This window comes from Rhinichthys klamathensis, unplaced genomic scaffold (assembly GCF_029890125.1).
Source record: "Rhinichthys klamathensis goyatoka isolate OS25496 unplaced genomic scaffold, OSU_Roscu_1.1 h1tg000210l_1, whole genome shotgun sequence".
Lineage (NCBI taxonomy): Eukaryota > Metazoa > Chordata > Actinopteri > Cypriniformes > Leuciscidae > Rhinichthys > Rhinichthys klamathensis.
In genome coordinates, this window is record NW_026606735.1 from 1,614,755 (window position 1) to 1,627,127 (window position 12,373).

Genomic DNA, 12,373 nt, shown 5'->3' on the forward strand with positions numbered 1-12,373 from the left:
AAAAGTGTCCACATAGTTTTCAAATGCAATTTAAGCAGCATTGACACCATTCATGCTCTACAGCTGTTCATATAAAAACACCAATTCATTCATTATGCAACCTACCCTTCCACAAAATCTTGAGCACTGCAGGCATAGTGACTTCAAGTCACCACTTTGAACCTTTGCATTAAAACAAAAACGCTGGTCTAATATTACCACAACAACCAGTGATTAATTCGGTTTTCATATTCAGTTTAATGAGCATAAAAGCTTAAGTCTGGATAATGTTCTGCCAATCTCTTTAGTTCTGACAACAACAAACATTTTTTTTTTTTAAATAATTTACTTCCTTAATCCTGCATGAAATCACCTGTATAAAACACTATGTCTAAGCTTAGTTAATAAGAGGTTTAACTTGTTCTCAAGACATGACAGCAGGCATTTAATGTCTTTTAAAAAGAGAAATGTTGTATGATCAATGTTTTTGACTGGATTGAGTTAAACTACATGAAATATGCATATAAAAGGAGTGCAAGAATCAAGGTTGTGTTTCCATAGTAATGTCACTTAGTTGCCATGGTAAATTATTTCTTGTTGAGATAAAATTACTAATTTAAACAAAGAACTATCCAGCCATTTGGATATCATTTAATCCGTCTTGCCTGTCCCATTCAACACTTGTCTCCAACACTTGGCTTTCAGAAACAAACATAAATGTACACATAACATGCTAAAGGAAACCCCCCCGCACTTCAGATCCTTTAATAAAGAAATTGTACAAACACAATATTTAAGCTGTCAGCAGAAAAATAGTGATCATTTAAAGATGCCTTTCCTGCTCAACACTTTCCCTGTCACAGCCTTTGTCTCAATCGAACAATCGCCCATCACCACGATCCCTCCCTCTAGCAGCTGCATGCATCAGACGACACAGCTGCAGAGGCAGATTGCAAATATCAATGTAGACCACAGACTAAAGTTTTATGAGAATCATGAGAACAAAAAAAAACACTGGTTTTACTGTCAGTTCGACTGGAGGACTTGCATCATCTAAGCAGTGCGATACAAAACTTACACGTTTCTGAGGAATCCAATATACAAGACTTTTTTCTTTTCTTTTTTTACCAGATCTAATACAAATATCCACTTTAAGAAAAATCCTACAATCCAAAAGCTATGTGAGCTCCCAATTTTGTCTGATCATTTGTGTGGGTAGAAATGCATTACATTTGATTAATTACGGAAATATCCAAAGCAAAGCTAAATTAGTAGGGTAAATAGTATCTCTCGTTGGATTTGTTACGATGAAGAATAAATGAATACAGGTGATATACATTTTGATTGATTTCATTTTGAGGAAATATAACAAATAAACACACGATTCTGAAAATTATGGAAACTCATTTCCACCCCAGAGTAAGAAATAAAATAAAAAGTTACTATGATAATAATATAAAGTTGTAATTATGAGAAAATAAGGTCAACAACAATCTTTTAACAATTTTACACTGAGGCAGAGATATATGGGCTTCCATATTTTTACATTATGTAATGTTTATATACAGTATGTATTGAATTTATTAGTTTATTGTATCATTTAAGGCATTTATTTAGATTGTTTATGGACCCCTTTTCACTTCTCTCCCATTATCTGATTTCTCTAGTGACATTACAATGGTGAAACAAACAAACAAAACAAAAAACAGCAGCAGTTGGCTCTAGTTACTTGCATGTTTGGATGTACCAAGAGATTAATCTCGGTCGTTGTCATTTCTCCATTCAAGGACAAAGTACTAATACTATATGACAACCTCTGACACTGACATTATGCTATATATATATATATATATATATATATATATATATATATATATATATATATATATATATATATATATATATATATATATATATTAAAAAAAGACAATTAAGGCACAATTTGCCATTTCTCAATAGCAAACCTAAAGCCCTGTGGTCAACAATCCTCTAGTACTGTAGGTGAAGCAACCTTTCCAGCAGCACACGTCACAGTCACACAATATATATTTTAAAAAATAACAACATAAAAAAAACCTCTCAAATCCAAATTAGACCAAAACTATTGCATAGCAGATTGGGTGACAGTCGCACATTCTTATCAATTACAAAGCAACCAGTGTATGACAGCGTATGAGGGAAAAGATTAAGAAAGTAAGCACACTGACACAAATCAATCCAAATCTCTCTCTCTCTCTCTCTCTCTCTCACTACACACACATACACAAAGGCCATAAAAGACATTTTGTTAATTCTAGCAATGCCGTGGACACATCAATACTAAACTTAATTAAAAACCAAAGACACAACAGTGTTACACAAATATAATAACCTGTTTACCCAAATGATTCAAAACTTGTTTTACATATGAGCTAAGTGTGCATTACAGTTTTTACAAAAACTTTACAAAAAATGGTACATACCTGTTTATTTTCTCCTGTAAATTTAGACCACTCAAAAAGAACATCATCATTAAAAAACTAAAATGTCATTTTTTTCATTCCCAATGGTGGCCGCTGAATTTGTCATATGTGAATCTTAATCAACCAAACAGAAGGGCAGTGGACTAGGAAGGGTTCAGTTTAGATAAACATCAAGAGAACAAAAGAGTGAATGGAGGAAAAGAGTAGGGCAAAAAACAAGAATAATTCATTTTCCACTATTTAAAAAGGTGATAGATGTTTTGTTCCTCTCCCTCTTACCTCATGCAGCTTCACTCTTACTTTATTGATGGCCTTCAACCAGCGCAGACGGGAAGGAGAGAAAGGAGGTGGGCCATCCTCAAAGAAACTAAAAAAAGAGACAAATAAATGGCTAAAATCACTTGCTGGAACTACTTTTGGCCCATTTCCTATAAAGAGTATATTATACATTTACATGCATATAATTTGGTAACTTAACTTTGTCACCTTTTAAAAGTATACTAGCATACAGATGGTCTCAAAGCTAGACATGAACTATGGAACAAACCTAGAAAATTAAATTTCATGGGGTATTCTATTTAGATCAGATGCAGATCAGAAACAAAAATTTAAAACATGATTATGATACAATTAAACAATGTGTAATTATAAGGTTTCATTACAGTTGCAATCAAGGTCAATGAATACACATTTTCCAGTGTTCAATTTATTTGAATATTAACTTAATTTTTAGGTCTCATATGATTGTATCTTGTTTTATATTTCCTAGTCTTTACTAGATTAATTTAGCGTTCCTTTATTCACATCTATTCGGTGTGTAACACATACAGTACCTGTGCTGCCTCTCAGGTTTTCTCCCTTGATTAGAAACAGGTTTTGGTGTACTCTCCCCTTGTACTTCTTTCTCCACATTTGCTAGTATCTCCCTTTCCCCTTTTTCTGTGTCATCTGAGGATGGAAGAGGTTGAGCAACAACAGAAGACCTGATTTGAGTGTCTGAATAGCTTTGTTCTTCTGGCTCAGAGCTGAACTGGGAACTGGCTTGGCTAAGGTTACCAGAAGACCCAAATCGAGAACTGTCCACCGGGCTGGTGAAAGAAAACAAAAGATGTAAATATCAAGATGCAAATATCTAAACCTAGTCACAGACTAAAATCACACAGGTATCAATTTCAGTCCTTAGATTATGTTTAAAATGTGTTTGGGTAACAAGTCAATAATGTCATTACAGTAATGTAGTATGAAGAACCTTGGGGGGAAGTTGAATAAAAACAAACTAATATATAAAACAAACTAATAATATTTAATAAAATAAATAATAATTAATACAAATTAGAATATCTTTAAAAGATAGAGGATAATGTTCACAATAAACCATAATAAATGGCATAAGAACAGACATTTATTATGATTTTACTAGCCTTTTTTCAAAGGTTTGCTGTAGAAGTGTCCCTGGTGGCTTTTCTGCACTGGAATCTGTATCTGGAATGTCGTTGTCCTTATCTATGCAAACTTGGGAAATTTGAGATTTCTCTATATGTTCGACTTCCAGACAGGGTGACCCTTGTTTAAGTGCTGTTGGACTCTCTGGACTTGTGTCAAAGCTTGGCTGCTTATGTGAAGAGTTGTCACTTGGACCTTCTGTATCACTGGGATCCGCACTTCCTGTGACATCTGATTCAGGTGACAATTTTTCAGCCTCGGGTTCATACATTTCTTCAGGTCTCAAGTCTAGGTGTTTGGACTGGGTTGCAGGAGGGGTTTGAGGGGGTGAACTTTGCCATGGGAAGCCTATTTTCCTTCCAAACATTGATGACATGGTCTCTTCTTTTGCAGTAGCTGACTTCTCTTCTTGGAAGAGACCCACAGACAAACCTTTGAAACCGGAAAGCAGACCACTGCTCTCTGCTTGTGGCTGTGAAGGGTTGGTGCTGACTGAAGGGGCAGGAGTGGAAGAGCCAAAAAAAGAGCTGAAAGGTTTGGCTGTCTCTGCTGCACCAGACATCAAACCACCAAAAGAGGATGTTGACAAACCAGGTAAAGTAAAAACACCTTTAGAAGGTGGTGAGGTTGGTTGTTTGTCTTCAACTAGTATTTTGGGTGTAGATGGTGGGGTTTCAGTGTCTCCTGGTGGTACCTTTGAGGATAAACCTAATTCAGATGTCTGTGTGTGAATAGTTTCAGATGTATCATTGATCTCCTTGCTTTCATCTCTTGTTTCATGCAAAGAGTTGACCTCTTGCTCTTCAACAACCTTTAACGACTCAGAATCACATTCCCTCAGTTCTTCATTAACTAATTTAGTACCTGTCACAGTTGACTTAGATTCAGAGACTGCACTTGACTCATTAACATTGAGGCTCATTTGTTCTTTAGAGTCTTGTGTTCCATCTTTACCTTCAGTTTTCTCTGGCAGCTTGGTTTCATCTGAATTTGTTGCTTCTGTACCTTTAAACAATCCAAACAAATCACCAGTGAGAGAGTCCGTTTGCAGGCTGGTTGGGAGATTAAAAAATGAGCTCTTCTGCTGTTGTGGTGCAGTGGATGTAGGTGATGACTTGAAGAAAGAGGTCTGTGGCACTGAGAAGAAACTAGAAGTTGCTGGCTTGCTAGAAGCACTAGGGCCAGAAAACATTGACATAAAGCCAGAAAATGCAGCAGGTTCTGGGGGTCTTTGAGAGCCAGGCATTCTTGGTCTTGGTTGACCAGAAATGACAGGTCTAGGTCCTCTTGGATCAGGCATTCCAGGTCTAGGTCCTCTTGGATCAGGCATTCCAGGTCTGGGCTGACAAAAAGGTCCAGCCATTCTTGGTCTTGGCTGAGCAGGAAAACCCAGTATTCCTGGCTGAGGCACAATCATTTCTTGTTTAGGCTGTTGCTGCTGCTGAACAGAAGAAATAAGCTGTGGATCTAAAGATGGTTGCATGGTGGACACCATTAATGTTTTGTCACTTTCTCTTTCTTCTGACTTTGTAATTTCATCAGTTTGTTTCCCTTTAAGGTCTGCTTGTTGGCTGTCAGAAATTCTGTCTGTTATTTGTATATCATCACCTTTTCCCGATTCTTCAATGAGAGTTTTCTGATTTTTTGTGCCTTTCTCAGAACCCAGATGTTTGTTCATTTCTTGAGACTTTTCCAGTTCCAGACATTCTTCTGATTCCACATTTTTCTCCACTGGTTTGTCAGCTTCTAATGGCATTTCATTTTCTTGTAATTCATTCAGTGTTTCAGGCTCTACAGCATTATCAGATTTTAGTGACACTTCTGATGGTTTCTCAATCGCAACAGGCTCTGTAACTCTCCCTTGCCGGGATGAATTATTAAGATCAAACTGGTTTAAATCTTTATTAAAATCAGGTTTCTCTGGACTAGTGGCTACAGTTTCTTTGTAATTTTCCTTGCCCAGCTCCTCATTTTTAAATTGGTCATTAATAGTTTGTTCCTCAGGTATTTTGTCAACCACTGAAGTTTCTTCATTTTTAGATTGTTCCTCTGTCAGAAGTACAACCTCTTCAGTCTCATTTATTGGTGTCATGCAATCAGTTTTCTTTGAACAAGTGTCTACAGTTTCTTTGTAGCTTTCCATGTCCAGCTCCTCATTTTTAAATTGGTCATTAATAGTTTGTTCCTCAGGTATTTTGTCAACCACTGAACTTTCTTCATTTTTAGATTGTTCCTCTGTCAGAAGTACAACCTCTTCAGTCTCATTTATTGGTGTCATGCAATCAGTTTTCTTTGAACAAGTGTCTACAGTTTCTTTGTAGCTTTCCATGTCCAGCTCCTCATTTTTAAGTTGCTCATTAATAGTTTGTTCCTCAGGTATTTTGTCAACCACTGAACTTTCTTCATTTTTAGATTGTTCCTCTGTCAGAAGTACAACCTCTTCAGTCTCATTTATTGGTGTCATGCAATCAGTTTTCTTTGAACAAGTGTCTACAGTTTCTTTGTAGCTTTCCATGTCCAGCTCCTCATTTTTAAGTTGCTCATTAATAGTTTGTTCCTCATGTATTTTGTCAACCACTGAAGTTTCTTCATTTTTAGATTGTTCGTCTGTCAGATGTACAACCTCTTCATTCTCATTTATTAGTGTCATGATTTTAGATGTAGTATTACCATTTATGCATGGCAGCATTTCATCAGTCCTCCCTGTAACATTCATAGAGTCTTCCTTCATTTCATCACACGGTTTTTGATCCATCTTAACGGGAGATTCGGTAGTGTTCTCTAAAGAAACCTCTTCTTTAGCCTCAACAGATGCATTTTCATCTGTAATTGATTTAGTTAAAGTTGTGGGTGTTATATGGCATGTGAGAGAAGCCTCCCTTATAGTGGTAACATCCACAGATTTTGAATCTGATTTCTTATCATCCATGAAAGACATGATTTTGAATCCAGTGGATTTTGTTTTATCAGATGAAAATACAGAGGGAACTTTAAAGAGACCTTCTGGCTCAGGGCCTCCAGTTGGACTTTGCCCACTGAACATGGAAAACAATCCTTTTCCTGTTGTCTCCTTATTGGTGGATTCAGTTGCAGCAGCATCAGTTGGTGCTTGAGATTGAGAACTACTTCCACCAAACATGGAAAATAAACCAGGCCCATTGGTTTCTTTGGCACCAGAACCAGGCAAAATACCTCCAAGAATTGAGGATCCAGATCCAGGTGTTTTTGCAGCAACTCCACCTGTTGGTGCTGTCTGCTGAGAAGACCCACTAAACACAGAAAAAAATCCTTTACCCAGTGGTTCTTTGGAAGTGGGCCCTCTTGGTGTTGGACTCCTTGGACCAGGTCCTGATGTAGCCCTTAGAACATGTCCTGGTGGTCCTCTTGGTCCAGGTCCTGAAGCCACCCTTGGAGTAGGCATGTGTGGTGGTCTTTGTGCTACAGGCAGACCTTTTGGGCCAGACACAGGCGGACCTTCCTGGTCAGGTTGTGGCTGAGCAACAGATCCACTAAATATAGAAAACAGGCCCTTTCCAGGTGGATCTTTAGGTGCAGATGAGGCAGGGGTTGCTTGAGGTGCAGCACTTCCAAACATTGAGAATAATCCTGTACCTGGCATTTCGTTAGAGGATGAGGACCCAGGGATAATTCCTCCTAGTATGGACTGTCCACTCTGAGGTTGAGATTCACCCAAAGATGGGCCAAAAAGTGAGAATATGCCTTTGCCAGATTTCTCTTCGACAACTGTGTCTTTGAGAGTGAAAGGAGAAGCTGGTTCAGTGCTAGTGGGTGTGGTCTCTTCATTTGATCTTGCAGGCACTGTTCTCTGCACTTCCACTTCCTTTGTACTTGGTTCAGATTTTGATATGGAGGTTTTCAGAGTGTCTTCTGATGGTACTTTTTCTGTTCCTGAAGACACTGGTCCAGAAGTGATACTCAGTTCGTCAGACATTACTGTAGGGGATTCTTCATGATCTTTTATTTTTTCTTCACACTTTGTTGATTCAGTGTTTGCACCATCTCCTAGGTTCGACTCTTGTTCAAAACAACAGGAAACTTGGTCATCTTTATTGTAATCTTCTTCAAGATATGTTTTTTCAGAAGAGGTGGCCTCAGGGCAAATACTCTCATTTTGGTCAACAGTGCTTAGTATTAATGGTGCTGATGCATCCTCAATGGAGGCATCATGTTTAATCTCAGAAACCTCTGTTAGAGCCTCTGGAGATGCTATTATTTTAGATAAATTATTTTTGATGCTCTGACTGTCAATTTTTTTAGATGCCACATCCACTGTAGCTAAATTTTCTTGAGAACCAACAGTACATTCCATGGAGGTCTTGTCAATGAGAGATAAAGCAAAATCATCTTTCTCTGTTGTATCAAGTTCATCTGTCAAGATATCTTCTTCACTAGGACAGTCTTCAGGACTGCTAGCCTCTGAAATCATGATCTGAGGGATAAGCATCTTTCTTGGTCCCAAACCAGAACTAACTAATGTTCGCCCCTCTAGCTCAGTGGGTGAAACTGTAGTGAAAGAAGGTATCTCTTCGATAGACATCATCTCAGACAAAGCAAACTGTTGGGGGGTAACATCTAATTGACTAACATTGTGCACCACAGTATCTTGTGTTGAAACAGATTCAGACATTGCTGCTGTTTGTGGTATGGAGGCCTGTGAAGTCGCTTGAATTGACATATACTGGGCATCACATCCACTTTCTGTAGCTGAATGATGTAGAGTAGACATTTTATCCGGTTGGCCTGAATCAGTCTGGTTGCCAGACATAAGCATAAATGGTACATCTTTCAATTGTGTTCGAAGTGTTAAGGGGGTTATTGTAGACCCACTGGAAGATGTAGGAAGGCTGGTGGCAACCGGAAAAGACGTATCACTTGTGACTGAAACTTCAGCAAAGGGAATGCTTTCAGAAGAGTTTACTTGAGACTGTGACTCTACTGGCACAAAAACATTAATTGGCTGAGAAATTGTGCCACCAAATGTTGGAGCCCAACTTTCAGCAAATGCCTCTGATGTTCTGTTATGTTGTACTAGTGAACTTAAAGATTGATCAGTGGGGAAAACTCGAGCTGGTGGAACTGGGGAAACTTCATTAAGTTCAACTGGTGGACTTAATACAGAAGTTGGTGTAGTAAATACTGGACTTGGAAAAGGCTCTGTGGGTGGATCGACTAAGGATGGTGGTGCAGTATGTGCTTGACCAGTAGTTATTATGGTTCCACTGAACACTGATGTATCTGCTGTTGTTGTCACTGTCCCGTTTGGAGATGTGGTAATTTCTTGGTTAAATTCAATACACTGATGAAGTGATGGTTTTATGATTGACTGTATCATTTTATCACTTCTTTGTGAGACATTAGCTGTTGTTGGCTGTGAGCCTGCTCCATCAAATAACGATATCAATCCTTTGACTGACGTCTTTGTGGCTGAGCCTGAAATTGAGACTTGATATGGAGGTAGTTGACGACCATCCATAACACTTGGCATGACAGCTGGACTTGATGAATATGGTCCTGGACATGCCATGGAAACTTCAGAGTTTGTAGTACTTGTGGGTACGACGACTACTGATTCTAGTTCAATGGCAGAAGTCATTACTGGCAAGTTTGCAGTAGTAGACACAAAGTTAGATGATAAACCCTGGTCAGGTATGGATACATCTTGAACAGATATAACTGGGCCAATTGAAGTATGAACAACTGTTTTGTCTAACACTAGCGGCTTTTCGTCTAAAGTAGCTGTCCCATTCTGAGGGATGCAATTATCTTCTAAGCTTCCCACTGTTGATTGCTTGATAAGACCTTTCGGTCTTGAGACAGTAGTTGAAGTAATAAATGGCTCAGCCTGCTGAATAAGTTGACTCCCTTCATTCTCAGTTAATGTTGAGGGAACTGACTGGTGTCTTATCATCTGCCTACTTATGATAGACATTTGAGCTGGTTGCTGATTAGTTGTATGCTCTGAGCAATTTATGTGAGGCATAGATGTTTGGGGCAGGTCACTGAAGGTCACCACTTTAGATGAATCATTGATTTCTGTAGAGAGCAGAGAGCCATGTGAATCAACACTTGTACTGCTTGCAAATGGAAGCCCCTTATCCAGAAGCTGTGGGTTGACTGTTTCAGCAGGTTCATTTTGTGCTTCCTTTAGTTGTACAGAATGTTTGGAGAAATGCATATCAGTTCTATGCAAATTATATTTCATCTGAACTGATGTATCTGCCATTTGAGTTGGCACGTTGGACTGAAAAGATGGATATGATGCTTGAGATTTAGGTAAATTATTTGATTGGGTGGCCAATATTTCCTTATTTTCTGACAGCTGTGGAGAATCCTGCTTATTTGTTGTAGTGGAACTCTGAACAGCATATATAGGCACTGTACATGCCGATGTGTTCAGAGTAGATATGCTAGTAGTTCTTGGAGATGAAAGATCTTTGACATCATTGTCACTTTTGTTTCTATTTACATCAATAACTATGTCAGCAGTCAAGTCAACAGCCCCAACATAAGATTTCTTAAAAGTAATACTACCATTTTTGGGATATCTGCTTTCAATCCTTGATTTCTCCTCTTCAGTTTTAGTAAAATCCACAGGATGTCCATTCTGAAGAACAAAGGAGCCGTTGTGTTTTGTAGGTGAAACAATGCCAGAAAAGTCAACCGGTTTGCTGAAGGCCTGAGATTCTACAGTTTGTAGCTTTGAGATTGGGAGGATTCCATTTCGATGATAGGTAGGGATCTGCTGGCGCAACAAAGTTTCTGTAGTATGACGTCCATCCAATAATTGCATTCGGTGTCGATTACCTTTTTCTCCTGGTAAGGATATACAGTGTGACGTTTTTTGAGGGATCTGCTCAGAAGGTGAAAAAGATTCAACTATTAATGGCATTCCTATTGATTCACTTCTTGAATCTTTGTTGATGGATACTTTATCTTTGACAAGAGGCAATACTCCACTTGGAAGCATTTCTCCTGTTGATGAGTTAGACATCTTAGAAGTTGATCGGACCACAGACATATCAATAGTGGATTTAATTGTGTTAGCTGGTGCCGAAGGTACTTTTGTTCCTTGAGCTATAGTTGATTTCAAAGAAAAAGAGGACTTTTCATCAGGCAATTTGATTTGCCCTCGAACTGGTTTAGGATAGAAAGGAGGTTCTACAATTAGAGAGACACCAGCTAGACTTTTTAATACTTCAGCATCAGTGCTTGTTCTTGTCTTTACAAGTGACAGCACACCAGCTTCAATGATAAGGTCTCCAGAAATCTCTGATGGCTCTGACAAGAGTTTTGGAGACATGTCAACTATGTCCCTGATTATATTAGCTGGTGCTGTGGATATTCTGTTGGGTTGTCCTGAAAGAGATGATTGGCGTGTAATTTGTAATGTGTCAGCTTTGCTTTGAAAGAAACCCACTTTAGCAGAGATGCTTCTGACTTCAATGGATGGCTGGCTTGAAGTAACACTATTCTTTTCTTTCAGTTTTTCCTTATCTGAACTTTGCTGCACTTGTGATGGAGATGTAGACTCCGATATAAGGTTTTCTTGGGAATCAGAGGGTGTTGCAATTGAAGGCAATCCAACAGATGTCCCTTTGGCAATCACAGTATCTGATGTTTTTCTTTTCATCAATGGCATTGGAGATAATTCTTGTTTTTCTTCTTGGACTTTTTCCGTTGGCTTTGTAGACATATCTACAATTGTCCTAACTGCACTGGCTGGAGCATAGGCTGCTTGCCAACTAGGTGTTTGTCGGCTTAAGACTGGACTGAACTGTGATGTTTTCAAATCCATCCTCTGTTGCGAAGAATCACTTTGTGTAACATTTGATTGCGATTCATAACTCCTGAGAAGAGTTTTCGACTGTTGTGTTGGAGGCTCCACAATCAAAGAGATACCAACAACTTCTTCATTACCATCTGAGCTCGATGTTGATCTTGCTCTCACAAGTGGCAGTGCTTCCTTTTGAACTGCCCCAGTTACCACAGCCGAATGAGTAGTTGATTTTGCAGACATATCTAATGTAGCTTTAATTGTATTTGCTGGAGCAGTTGCTGTTTGAAGATAATGAGAAGGTTGCACTGGAAAACTTACAGTTCTGTTATAATGATGTTTTTGACTGTGTAAAACAGGGCCTTCCTGGTTAAACTTGGAGTCACTAGATAAGAGCTGTGGCAATGATTGATGCCTTTGTGAGAGAAGATTTTTCTCTGGTACTGATGGCTCAACAAGCAAAGGCAATCCAACAAGCTCTTCATTTCCATCTGAGATTGATGTCGATCTTGCTCTCACAAGTGGCAGTGCTTCTTTTTGAACTGCCTCAGCTACCACAGCTGAACGAGTAGTTGATTTTGCAGACATATCTAATGTAGCTTTACTTGCATTTGATGGAACTGATGCTGATTGACGATAATGAGTGTGTTGCAGTGGCAAACTTGCAGTTTTGTTGTAAATACGGTTTTGGATG

At 38.6% G+C, this 12,373-nt stretch overlaps 1 protein-coding gene across 4 annotated transcripts in view; it reads right to left on the reverse strand.

Annotated features, from left to right (window-relative positions):
- The window catches only part of LOC130097148 (protein unc-13 homolog B), a 112,779-nt gene that overhangs the window by 55,289 nt on the left and 45,117 nt on the right, over window positions 1-12,373 (reverse strand). For 2 of the 4 annotated variants that reach the window (XM_056263875.1, XM_056263876.1), the window contains exons 1-3: window positions 3,863-8,908; window positions 3,275-3,529; window positions 2,721-2,808 (exon numbers count right to left, since the gene is read on the reverse strand). In XM_056263875.1, coding sequence (XP_056119850.1) covers window positions 2,721-2,808; window positions 3,275-3,529; window positions 3,863-8,676 — 5,157 coding nt within the window. In that variant the 5' untranslated portion in view covers window positions 8,677-8,908. Of the gene's footprint in view, window positions 1-2,720; window positions 2,809-3,274; window positions 3,530-3,862; window positions 8,909-12,373 lie in introns of those variants that run through there. The other 2 variants (XM_056263874.1, XM_056263878.1) reach the window with 2 other exon arrangements.